The sequence below is a fragment of the Myodes glareolus genome, chromosome 3 (assembly GCF_982192425.1).
Source record: "Myodes glareolus chromosome 3, mMyoGla1.1, whole genome shotgun sequence".
Classification (NCBI taxonomy): Eukaryota; Metazoa; Chordata; class Mammalia; order Rodentia; family Cricetidae; genus Myodes; species Myodes glareolus.
Genome location: NC_142028.1, coordinates 66,557,954 through 66,571,027, shown reverse-complemented (window position 1 = coordinate 66,571,027; position 13,074 = coordinate 66,557,954). Strand labels below are relative to the sequence as shown.

At 51.0% G+C, this 13,074-nt stretch overlaps 1 protein-coding gene across 1 annotated transcript in view; it reads left to right on the top strand.

Moving 5' to 3' along the window:
• The first annotated feature begins 1,066 nt into the window (after positions 1-1,066).
• The window catches only part of Csmd2 (CUB and Sushi multiple domains 2), a 562,459-nt gene continuing 550,451 nt past the window's right edge, over positions 1,067-13,074 (top strand). The window contains exon 1 of the mRNA XM_085686610.2: positions 1,067-1,366. Within this exon, the coding sequence (XP_085542736.1) occupies positions 1,159-1,366 (208 nt within the window). The 5' untranslated portion in view covers positions 1,067-1,158. The remainder of the gene's footprint in view (positions 1,367-13,074) is intronic.

Genomic DNA, 13,074 nt, shown 5'->3' with positions numbered 1-13,074 from the left:
TCTCCAAGCGTCTCTTGGCCCTAGGCAAGAGTTTGGCGTTAACAACGAAGGAGCCATCGTGACTGGCAGAGCAGCCTTGGGTAGACCAGACCGAGACTGTTGCCTAGGCGTGGTGGGGGATGGGGTGAGGGAAAATCTACCCTGAGCCCTTGAGGTCTGATGACAATTGCTCCCAACCTGGGGGAAGAAAAGGATTCACTTCCTTGGGGAAAACTCATCTGATTTGGGACCCTGGCTGGGAGGATGTGGGGGACAAGCAGGGCCCAGACACTTAAATTTGAGGATAAATTGTACAAGTAAGTCTTAACACAGTCCTCGCCCCAACCTCACATCCCTGCCCCAACCCTGCGATTTTTCTTAGGCTAGGGGTAGGACTGCCCTGGACCGAGTGAAAGGGACCCTTCAACCCCTTTCACCCACTCTTCAATTCTTAACCCTGCCTCCCTCCTTGTCCACGCATCCATCTCCTGGGAAGAGCTACAGCGTGTCCTCCCCAGCTCCAAGACTGCAAGTTCAAAGCCAGCACCCAAAATTATCTTTTAAGAGCCACGACTCGGGGAACTGCGATCTTTCTCGGTTACCTTTCCCCAGCCAGCATTCCCATTTTCAAGCGTGGAGGAGGCGTGTATGTGCCTGTGTGCCTCTATGCGTGTGTATGTGTGTGTACGGGAGGGGCTGTATTAATGCTGATATTATAAATGAAAGCTGGAGGACTGAACTTAAAAGAAACTGGTCAATTGTAAAACAAATAGGAATAAACAACCCTTTAGATGTAATTTGTGGTTTATCTGGAGGTGCGGGTGGCGCTGAAGCTAACCCCCCCGTTTTTTTTTCCTTAGCTGTGCCTCCACCCCCAGCATTTGGAGCGGCGGAGAAGCGGCTCCGGAGTGATTAATCCGGGGATAATTCACCCCCCCGCCCCCCGGCGCGAACCCCGCGAAGCGGGATTGGAGCGAGTCATTTCCGAGAGCGCAGCGCGCCTCTCCCCGGCCGGGCGGACACTTGGTTCATTCCAGCCGCAGAAGCTCAGGGCTCCCGCGTACCGGGATTTTTTTTTTTCCTCCCGGAGCAGAAAGAAAAAAAAAGCTTCAGAGCTCTCCTGACCTCCTTTCTCCTCGGCGGCGAGCGGAGCCTCTCCCTCGGGCTGCCGGCCGCGCCATGCCGCGCTCGCGGGCACCGGAGCAGGGATGTTGCGGCTGCCCGGCAGGGAGGGCTCGCGGCGAAACCGGGATTTGGGCGCTTGTGCCGGGCACCGGGAGTCGCTGGGGCCGCCCGCCGCCACCACCGCCGCCGCCGCCACCGCCGCCGCCGCCGCCACTACTGCTGCTGCTGGGTTGGGGGCTGCTCAGTGCCTCGGCTGCCGCGGGTGAGTCCGGCCGGGCCGCGCGCCCCACCCGAGCCCACCCAACCTCGACGCGGTCCCAGTCCCTTCCCCCACCCCAGCTTGGCTTCCTCCTCCTGATTACCCACCCTGCTTCTCATCTTCGCCTCTGTCTGCCTAGAACCTCCACTCCATCTTCGACCACGTCCTCACCTCTACCCTCATTGACGTCCCCAAGCCCAGCCGCAACTTGGCCGGATCCGGCCAGTGTGTGGGGCCTGGGAGACAGACATCCCCCTCCCCGTGTTGCGGGGCACCTGGATTGTGGCTTCAGTTTCTCCAGTCTCCCAGCCCCACAAGGTGCCAGGCTTTTCTGGTATAAACTTTCCCGGAGCCCTACTCCCCCATTTGCTCCCCCATTCTGCCTGGCACGCCCGTCCCGGGGGTTAAAGAGGCTTGGCGCGCCCCCTCCGTGTCTGCAGGGTCGGTCTTCCCCTGCCCCCGCCCATTTTCTCAGACCAAAGCCGTTGCCCCCGCCCAAGCAGCCCAGAGACTGCGGTCTCCACCCCCCTCTTCACATGCCCTCCGCCCCCTCGGTGTTCGGGCTGGGGGCGGGATGCAGGTAGGCGCGCGCCCTGGTTGGGGGTCCCATGCAGTCTTTCTTGAAGGGCTCATGTGGGGTGGTTGGAAGGGGCTGAACCACTGGTGGTGGAGGCAAGGATCCTGTTGAGTTGGGAGGGAGGAAGGGGAATGTCGCCACCAGGGTCCGTGCGACATACCCCCTTGCCTGGTTCCCACTCCGCGCCAAAGTGCCCTTTCCCGCGCCCTGCTGCAGCCGAACGCCTGGGCTGCGGCAACCGTGGCGCGGGTGGCAGGACCCGGTCTCGTTAAGCCAGTCGGGACAGACTTGAAAGGTGCGGAGAGTCCTGGGACTTTAGGATGGATGTCTGACTGCAGCTTACAGTTAGTAGGGGTGGGGAGGGGGGGAGGCACGTGGACCTTTTAGTGAACCCAGACACACTAAAGGTTACTGGTTTCAACTGGTCTTCTCCTACTTTCCCTATGGCACCTTCTGAAGCTTAGCAACAACCTAGAAAGTTCCTTGTGCCTGTGAGGGGACCAGTCCAAGCAGGGATGCCTGGAGCTGCATTTTCACTTCGCTGGATACTGGATGTTAACATCCGCTGGGGAAGAAAACCCCAAGTACCTGATGCCTGGGCCTGGAGCCGGGACACTCCTCCGGCATAGAGTAGCGCTTTTGTTGTTGCTTGTTTGCTTGGTATTTTAAAACTACAGGTTGAGCCTCTGAAGCCTTGGCTTGGGCCATCCCCAAACCCTGCCGCTTCTTAGAAAGTGCACCCCACCCATGGTTGTCCAGTGAGTAAACGGTAAAAACTCTCAGGCTGTCTCTGGCCTACAGCATCTTGTGAACTCAGACCTTGCCATCGGTCCCATAGTCATTCAATGTTGGGGTTCCCTGTGAGGGAGGGCTCCCCAAAACAGTCCTGCCTGTCTATCCCTTCTAGACCGGACTTTCTCAGTTCACCAAAAGAGTCATAGCCACTGACACCCAGAGAGGGGCGCCCGTGGTGCACCTGTCTCTCAGCTTTGGCCTCTCACACACCCACACCCACCCGGAGGCTGCTCATACCAATGCTTCTTTCTAGTCACCAAGACTTCTCACATGGGCTGTGGGCTCCGTTGTTACGTGCTGTAGGGCCCATTAAATGGTTGTCCAGGCCAGGGCCCTCTCTGCCTCGGCCAACTGGAACTCATTTGGGATTGCCAAATTTGTTTTTCTTGCTGGGTTTGTCTGTGCCCCCTTGAGTATGCCAGGTCCCTGGAGAGAGAAAAAGACCGACTCACCCGGGCCTTCACAGGGTTCAGCATTGCTGGAAGACTGCCTTTTTGAGACCCATTTGTCGTTGTCTCTTGGGTAGGTATATAAGTTGAGAGTGTGTGTGTCTCAAGGAGGGGCAGCTGCTCTCTGGCAGGCGCAGCTCTGGTTCCTTTCTCTCAGTAGCTTTCCTGTGCTTCCACACGCTGTCTGGCCTTGCAGTCAAGCAGACATTTGGAAACAGAGTTAGTGACAGATCTGCAGGATGTGGTATGTGAGGCATGGGGGGAAGGAAGGGCATTCCTTTTGGGATCTCTTCACACTGTTGACTGTAAAAGATGCTTTGGGAATTGAGCACCTGCTTTGGCTAGGGGGCTGCCGGATATAGTGAACAGGAGGACTTGGGGGGCACGTGTACGAGTGTGTGTGTGCTTTTCTCGTCCATGCCTGTTTCCTTCCATTTCATCTTTCCTGCCTGCCTCCCATCACACTCCGACCGTCACTTCCCTTGGACCCCAGCCTCCCCTCCTCTCATTGGTAACCCGCCCCTTCTACTTCCCTCTTTGAAACCTGCTTCCTCTTGGCCTGTAAGCAAGTGTATCTTTCACATCAGACCATAAAACACTTGGCCTTCCTAACCTCATTTATCTACCTTCCCAATATCCAAGGGGATATTCACTCACCCCCCTGCTCCCAGTCACTCCAGCAGCCTGGCATTGAAACATTCCAGAAGAGATCAGTGCACACCTCCTCATTGGCAATCCCGTTGTACTTCCCCTGCCCACTCTCTGTGGCCTTGGCCACTCTGAGCCACTTCTTTTGAAGTCTCTCTTTTCTGGGCTTTTGGGATTTTAGATTTCGTTGCCTCCCACTCTCTAACACTCAGCTTTCTCCCTGAAGTGCTGTGTCCCAGAGCTCTCACTTTCCTCACCCTGTCCCCACTCCCCAGATGAGCTCATCCCTGCTCAGTCCTCTAACACTATTCAGAAGCTTCCAGACAGCTATGTCCTGTGAAGCATCTCCAGATATGTCTGCTGGCTTCCCGGTTCGTAGAAACGCTCAGTCCATTCAGCGTGTACATCCACCTGCCCTTGGGGCGCCTTACCTTGGTGCTTCCCTCCTAAGGTATTTGCTCTCATATCTCCCTTCCAGAACTTCACAGTTACCCATCCCAGAGCCTTAGGTGGGCCCCCACCTTCTGCATCACTGGCCACTGAGGCCTGCAATTTTACACCCTTAGTTCTTCTCAAGCACAGCTACTTTTCTCTGGATTGAGAAACGGTGTTTTTAAAAGGCTGGGATGTCCCTTCATCCCCAAGGAGTGATTACAAATAGAACAGATATGAAACCGTACCTGTAAAGAGTTCTGATTTTCTTCTAGGTCCTCACCTTTATGGTTTAAAAGGAATGAATTGCAGTTGATGTTTTTTTTGTCTTGCTTGTTTCTTAAGGACTGGCTTTCAGCCTGCCTCTTGCACCTCGTGGAGCCAGTGTTCTCTTGTGGTACCAAGGAAATGGAAATGTGTTTGTCTGTCTCAGCTACTGACCCATGAGCTCCCCGGGAGCAGAGACAGGGTTTTATGTCTCTTGGTAGCCCCAGCACCCAGCTGCATGAGGTCTGCTGAGCATCGAGCTGGTGTCTGACGGACAGCTAGCTGCTCCCCCAGCAGACGGTCTTCATATTCTTTTCCTTGGAGAGTTTCCCAGGGGTTGATGAAGCAAAACTGAGTTCTAGGGACTAAGAGAGCCAGCTGGTTTGTAGAGGTAACGCAGTGACAGACACTGAGTTCCGTTCCCCGTTGTTTTTGCTCTACAACTAAATGTCACAGGTTGATGAGCTAGTGTTCTAGATTCTAGAAGCAACGCAACAAGTCCTCAACACCCCTAGCTCCCAACAGGGGAATGTCTAAAAAAAGGTAACTAACTGCTCGGTCACCAAGATGTGTTTGGGTTTGGAGTCTCATTTATAATTAATTTGTGGGTTCAAAAAAAAACAAGGCAGGCAGTGCTGGCCCTGTCTAGGGTTGGTGGCTTGTGTGGTTTTGTTGAATCAAAGGGACTGGAAAATTATTGTAAAGGGTCTGAAACACTGATGGGCTCTGCTGGTCCTGGAGACTCCAGCAGGTGGCTTTGGCAGCAGTGCCCCCTGTACCTGGCTTACCCACGTCATTGTCTCTGGCAGGCCAGCGGGAGTCAGCAGAACACATGCTCCTGTTGGAGATCAGGCTGATCCTCAGAGCTAAGGCACAGGGCCCCCACCTCCAAGGGGACAAGTTATTCGGGCAGCCGACTCAGACTGTACCTGCCTCCGGAAGGTGTTGCTTAAAGGGGAAGGTGGGTCCCAGCAGCAACGTGGAGGACAGAGGGGCCCGCCAGGGAGGCTGTGTGCCTTTATCTGGGGTTCTCAGAAAGTTGTGTGGACAGCCAGGACGTGACACCTGTAGCCAAGGTGCACTGAGAACTTACGGGCTAATGTGCTCCAGCTCTGGCATGTGTTAACTCTGTGTGCACAGCAGCGGCCCAGGCGTAGTTTGGACTCAGGTCTACCTGACTTGAGATCCCTTACACATTCCTCCAGATGCCATTTTTCTCAGGGAACACAAGAGGTATCAATCATTTGGAATCCTTCTGCCCTGGATCCCAAACTTGTAGTCATCAAAAAGCAAGGCTCCTCCATCGTCCATACAGATGTCTCAGAGATGACTGACTGTAAAGTCATTTTACTCTTAAACGTCAGGCTCCTATCTAGGGAGAACTCTGACATGGGCGCTTATGTCACCCTGTGTCATGTGACAGGAGGAACTTTGTCTTCCTCTCCAAGACCCCGTGAGCTTCTGGCCTGGACTGTGAAGTTTCTAGGGTAACAAAGACTTCATTTTCACCTTTTTCTCCCACATGACATGGATCCCAAGATGCTGTGGGTTTCCCTATCCCACTATAATAGAACATTCTTCAGGGAGAGTCCTGGGTGACCACCACCAGGAGCCATATCAGAGAAATGCGTCTGGCGTGAGCCAGGAGTATAATGGTCACTCATGTCAAGTCCAGTACATAGAACGCCTTTGTGTCTGATTTGGGCCATCAACATTTAATGCCTGGGTGGACAAGGGGGCATTGACTCTGTACTCTCCTTACTGGGGAGAGTTTTCCCATCGGAAACCCCATTTTACTTTCTACCTATCACTTGTTGCTATATCATTGGAAAATTTAAAACTGATCTCTAAAAGGATGTTGGTCCTCTCCGAGACAGAATCATCATCACAAGGATTTTTTTTTGTGATGTTAAAAATAGCACAGGTCAATTACTGAGAGTACCAAATATCTCTTAGAAGTTTATTTGAGACTCTCTGTGTGGTCTAGGGCTCACATTGCTGCACAAAGAGGCCTTTTCTCTGCCAGTGTCTCCTTCAGACTCACTTAAGTGCAATTATGATCCAGAAACTTCCAAACGGGAATCGTGTCCGTCTTCTAGGTTTCCAGAAAGAAAAACCGAGTAAGTCCCACTATTAAGTCGCGACATCTATTTATTGATCGAAAGTAAGCAAGTGTGACGGTTGTAACTCTGGAAGGAGAAAGCGGAGACTGAAATTTAGACTGTTGGTGGGGTGTATTATCAGAGGGCGTGCAGGCATTTTGTGTGGCCTGATCGATGGCTCTTTCTGAGATGAGTGGGTCTGGTAGAGTTGATGCAGGCAGGCGTCTGGGAGCTTGTCTCTCCAGCGCTGCCTGCCTCCCTGCCCTACCCCCGCCCCAGCTTGAGTCCCATCGACAATCATATAGTGTCATTTGAGGTGACATGGAGGTCAGAGGTGGCCAGAAAGTCAGAGGTTGGCAGGATTGGGATGAGTGGGTGTGTCTGATATGTTATGGAGAGGAGGGGATGAAAACGTAATGGTTTATTTTCCCCATTAAACTGTCCCAGCATAAAACCTTCACGATAACACCCTGGTTTCTTTTCCTCTTGGTTCCTGTCGTATGTACAATCCTAGAAGGTTGGTTCCCAGCAGAGTGACCAAGAGAAAGGCATTGTATGACCCAGGAATCAGCAAGCCAGTCTTCTAGTTTTCATCTGGCCTCTCACAACCTGTATGGCCTTGAGATAATGAAAATAATTCCCTCTCTTTAACTGGGTCTCTATTTCCTTACCTGTAAAATGGAAGCAACAGTAAGGCCCACCCTGTCTGTGCCAGGATGGACTTAGAAGCTCTTGCATCAACAAAACAGAAGGAAGCCAGAATTGTCACGCTAGAACTCAAAAGTTTACCATTGTAAGCTCTGTTTAGTAATCAAACTGATGCACGTGAGCTTGTAGAAATGATGCCTATGGTCTGCCTGCCTGTGCCTTGGGGTCCTCAGGGCAGTGGGTGAGGATGGACCTCAGCATCCAACCCCTCACCCACCTCCCCTGCTATAAAGCCAGCACAACTGCTCCTCATAACTGGGCGGGAGAGCTTAACAGGGTAGAGCCACCACTGCAGGATGACCTGGGAGTCTAGGGGGTCAGGGAAAGACTGAACTCTTCCTCGCCGGGCTTCTGCCACGGGCCAGAAGCAAACTCACCCCTCCGATGGATGTCTACTAGAAGTCAGTCCATAACTGGGAAAGAAGAAAGAACTCATCCCCTCCAGAACTCACCAGATCTCCTGTGTGCAGCTCCCACACCCCTGACCCCTGGCAGCAGTACGCTGTGAACCTTGAACTCTCCAGATCTCCTGTGTGCAGCTCCCACACCCCTGACCTCTGGCAGGAATACTCTGTGAACTCCCCAAACACATCCATTCAGGAGACAAGATCTACGCTGAGATCTCCAACTTTGCCTGATGTATTTATTTGATAAATTTATCCATCCTTCACCATTCTTCTTGAAATGCGCATGGTCCTTATCCAATATGGCGGGGTGTTTCTAAATGACATTGCCCTATACATTTCCTCGTTTCCATTTTCCTACTTGTTTTACTCAACCCTGTGTTTTGCAGATCCTGCTGGATGTCTTTAATCCCAGCACTCAGGGAGGCAGAGGCAGATGGATCTCTGTGAGTTCAAGGCCAGCCTGGTCTACAAAGCAAGTTGCAGGACAGTCAGAGCAAGAGATCCCGCTGGGCTCCTTATGTGTGTCTAGCCTGGGACTTGCGTTTCTGAGACATTGTTGCATCAGGAATTATTTATATTTTTTCTGCACTCAATCCTCCACCCTTGCTTTCCTTGATCTCTGACCATGCACAAAGTGCTGAAGAACCTCCTTGTACCTTCCACATCCCCTACATGCTTTCTTGTGACCTTGCTTGACGATAATTCTGTTATTCTGAGCGGGGGCCTGAGGTCCCCAGTAGCAGGCTGATTTTCTGTTGTTTTTCCATGGTGTTTTGTAGCGGCTGATATACCAGCTCTACTTTGAGTACCCTGAGTTTCTGCTTTCCCATATCCTCTTCAATACTTTCTATTGCCAACACTTTCCTGATTCTGCCATGGGTGTGAGGTCAAAGTGACATGTCACTGTTTGAATGACTGTTGCATTGTCCGATTACTAGTCACGTTGAAAGTCTACTATCTGCTTGTCAGCTCTTGGCCTTTTCTTTTTGTGACTTGTTAATGCATATTATATTTATTCATTATGTATTAAAATTATAGTAGTTTTTGCAAAGTTGAAAACTGAACTCTAATATTCTAGGCAAGCACTCTCCACTGAACTGCATTTCCAGTCTCCTCTTCCTTCACATTTACTTTGAAACAGGATCTGCCTAAGTTGCCCAGACAGATCTTGAACTTGTGATTCTCCTGTCTCAGCCTCCCAAGTAGTTGGGAGTATAGACCTATACCATGAGACCTAGCCAAATTGCTAAATTGGATATTTCTCTTCTCTCTCTCTCTCTCTCTCTCTCTCTCTCTCTCTCTCTCTCTCTCTTCTTATTTACTTATTTTTACTTTATGTGGATGGGTGATTTGCGTGTATGTATGTCTGTGCACACGTGTGCCTGGTGCCTCTGGAACTGGAGTTACAGAGAGTTGTTAGCTGCCATGTGGTGCTGAGAATCAAACCTGTGTCCTCTGGAAGAGTATCTGATGCTCTTAGCCTCTGAGCCATTTCTCCAGCTCCCTAAATTAAATGGTTTCTTAAATTTTGAGGGGTTGATTTGCATATCTGTATATGCAAATCTGTATATTTTGAAGATATTCTGTCTTGTTTGCCACCTCTTTCTCTGGAGAGAGGCGTTTCACTCTGACTCATTCTGACACATCACTTTTTTGTTTGTTTGTTTGTTTCATATGTCCCAGCCTAGTCTTGAACTTGCTATGTAAGATAACTTTGAACTTCTACTCTATCTGCCTTGACCTCTCAAATTCTGGGATTATAGTCATATACTATCATGCCTGGTTTATAAGCTGAAAATTGAGCACAGGGCCTCTTGCATGCCAAAATGAGCATTATAGCAACTGGGTTACAACCTCATTGTCAGCAGTGTTGTAAGGAAGGCAGGAGCCAAGAAATCTGGGTGTGTTGGTGAGCTTGGGGACAAGACAGGCTCCCAGTCCCACCTGGCCCATTGTGTTACAGAGTCCCAGATCCCTCCTATCCATTCTGCACTCTCAGATTCTCCAAGAGTTCCCCCTTCTGGCTCAAGGCTTTGTTTCTTGAAGACCCCCAGTTAAAGAAAAAATTAACTAATCCATGGGGGCTTCATTTAGAGAATATGAGAAAATAGAGGCCTTTTGAAGGCATTTACTGAGGGCCTGCACTGTCCCAGGCCCTTCGATGGGCTTCAGTAATCTCACGCGTGTTCACGGCATCATTTTTCACATAAAAGGTGGTAGCCACCTAAATGTAAGTGGCAGATAAGGGATAAATGCATGCCAGTGAGGGTAGCTCAAATACAAGTGTTTTTAATGATGTTGAATTGTGCCCTGTGCTAGTTAATTTTCTCTTTGACGTGGTTAAGTATCCAACAAAATTAAATGCGGGCTTAAGGAAGAGAGGGGGTCGTAGGGTGGTCTGGTGAACACAGGTGCTGCTGGGGGAACCTAGAGGATTATAGAGAGAGGGGAGCTGGGAGAAGCTCAGAGGACCCCGTACGTCTCATGTCTCTGCCTTGTGCCCCAGTCTCCTGGGCCTGAAGGAGCTGTCAGAAGCCGATAAAAGCCACTCCTGGATCCTAGGTCACTGTGCTACCTCCACGTCAGTGTCACAAAGTTTTCATCCCCAGAGAAAAATGACAATAGAGCTGGAGGCTGCTGGGACTGGTTTAGAGGCATTTCGCGGTTTCCACTTGTGGGGAGACTGCATAGGCAACCTCATCTGAGCGAGCATGGGTACCATTCAGTTTGGTTTCTGACCTGCCCTTTTTTTCCCTTCCCCCCTTTCCTTTCTGGTACTCCTCTTTCCTAGTCCTTTTCCTCCTTGGACACCAAGACCCTCAGTCTCTGTGGAGGTCGTCTCCCTTTCTACCCAACCCTCACCGTTCCTCAGAGCCAAGCCTCTTCCTGAACTTGACCCCAGGACCTCTTCTCTGGCCTCTCCTCAAGTCCCTCTTCAGCCGGAACAGCTCTGCCAGCTAGCAGGGTTTTAAGACCTTCACTTGCACCATCTGCCTATGTCCCGAGGGCTAGAGCACACTAGAACATTAACTGAGAACCAAGTGGCCCTGAGCTGGGGACACAGATGCAAATGCCATTTCAAACCAAGTTCACTCACTCCCTGAAGGACAGTTGAAAGGTACCCAAGGCCCAGGGAGCGCTAAACAAAGCGAGGAAGGGGGGGTGGCTGCCCTGGGCTGCCTTCGTCTTGCAGATTCTTCAAGCATGAGCAGGTGACTAATTGGTGCCAAGGATACAGGCTTGGATGTTGGAGTAGCAGGCTGTTTTGGGGGTTGTTACATTTGCACCCCTGTTTCTGCATCGTTACTGTTTCTCCAGAACTGTTCCTGACAGAACTCTTGTGCTGAGGACTGCACCTTTCTCCCGAATACTTTACAGCTCTCCAAAGAAATGCGTCTTCTTGGACTTGGGTACACTGAGGCTTAAGAAGATCGGTTACTTGTTCGAGTACAGGCAGGAAGGGAGAGTCCGGACTTGAGATTTTGTTATTTCAAAAGCCCATAGGCTCAGCCAGTTCACAGCTTTCAGTTAAGACATCAAGTCCCAACCCGTCTCTCTCAACTTCTGAATGAGTATCTAGGAGCAAGCCAAATCCCTGCATTTTTTCATGCATTTGCCCTGACCTACCTTCTGTCTGTGCCTGTCCAGGAGCCACTCAGGGATCCAGCTCCCCAGGGGCGGAAGGAAAGTTTACTGAAGATCAGCTTCTACCCTCTCACAAAGCAGTCCCATCCCTGTGACCCTGACCACGAAGGAACCTAGGAAGGTCATCATTGTCTTGGCAGTTGCCTTTCCATTCACTCTGTCTCCCTACTTCCTGCCCCTGTGCCTCACCTTTCTTATGAGTCCCAGCCCCGTTCCTGAGGCCACTGCATCCTGGAGGTGACAGCTGTGTTAGTGAGATGTGCAGCCCCCAGAGGAGACTGGGCAAGCTTAGCTTTCCGGAGCTGCTCACACAAGCCCTGAGGTGTGGGAACTCCAAGTCCTTCCCCCAGCCTGGATCTGTTAGGTGACAGTTCAGGACACTCTAGAAGCCTGATTCAGTTTTCCTTGTGTACGAATTCCCACTCCTCTAGATTTAGTGCTTGTTGAAAAGCAGACAGAAGCACCTACCTGCTTTTCTCAGGTCTGCTAGTGGGAGGCAGCGTGGGAGGAAACTCCAGAGTGGACCAGCCAAGTCCAGTCTTCATGTCTCCCCAGGATGGGGAAGGACCTACTCCTCAGGAGGAAGTCACCAGAGTTGTTGGTATTTAGAACTCTCCCTGAGAAAAGTCAGAGGCTTATCAGGGAAACTGAGGTAAATTGTCAGTTATGCAAATAGAAGTGCTAAGACCGGAAGTCTACAGACAATAGAAGGCTCAGGGATAGACCTGTCAATCTATCTATCCACCCATTCATCCACCCATTTGTCCACCCATCTGTCTGTTCATCCATCCCTTCCTCCCTCCCTCCCTCCCTCTCTCCCTCCCTCCCTTCCTCCCTCCTCCCCTCCCTCCCTCTATCTAGATAACCATCTGCCCATTTACTCATCTACCCTTCTAATTACCCATCTGTCCGTTTATCTATCTATCTATCTATCTATCTGTCTGTCTGTCTGTCTGTCTGTCCGTCTGTCCGTCCGTCCATCCATCCATCCATCCATCTTTCCATCCACTCACCCATCCTTCTACTCACCTATCTGTTTATCCACCCATCTATTCACCCACCCACTCATCCACCCTTCCACCTACCCATCTGTTCATCCATCCACCCACCCTTCCACCCACTCACCTACCTACTTATTCATGTATTCAGTCATTCAGGAAGTGAGGGAGAGACTAGTGAGTCTGGAGAATAGGCACAGTAGACTGGCTGGCAACATGTCCCAAAGCACTAGGAAGTTTCTTAGACATTCACCTCCCTAGGTGATGCCTATGGAATCAGCATCTCCATTTTAGCAAGATCCATAGGTAATTTACACCCCCTCAAGAATCTCAGAGCTCAGGTGTTAAATTCTCTGAGCCCAAACTCCGGACTGAAAGTCAGCAGGGAGCGAAGCTTGGCTCAGGTTCTCCTGAGCCTTGATTGCACTGGTAAAATGGACGGAGATTGTGTCTTCACTACCATGCTTGTGAATACCCGCACTTGCAACGTGCCTGGCAGGTGTTCTTGTCCACTGACAAGCTTTGGACCTTTATTTTACAGCATTGTCCCCAGTACCTGGGACATTGTCTGTAGCCAGGGAGATGCTCAGCAAGTACTGAGTGAATGAATGCCCATCCGGTGGTTGTCAGTCAAACTGGACGTCCTGGAGGCTGCTTCCCAGAGCAAGTGCGGGTTTTTCTTT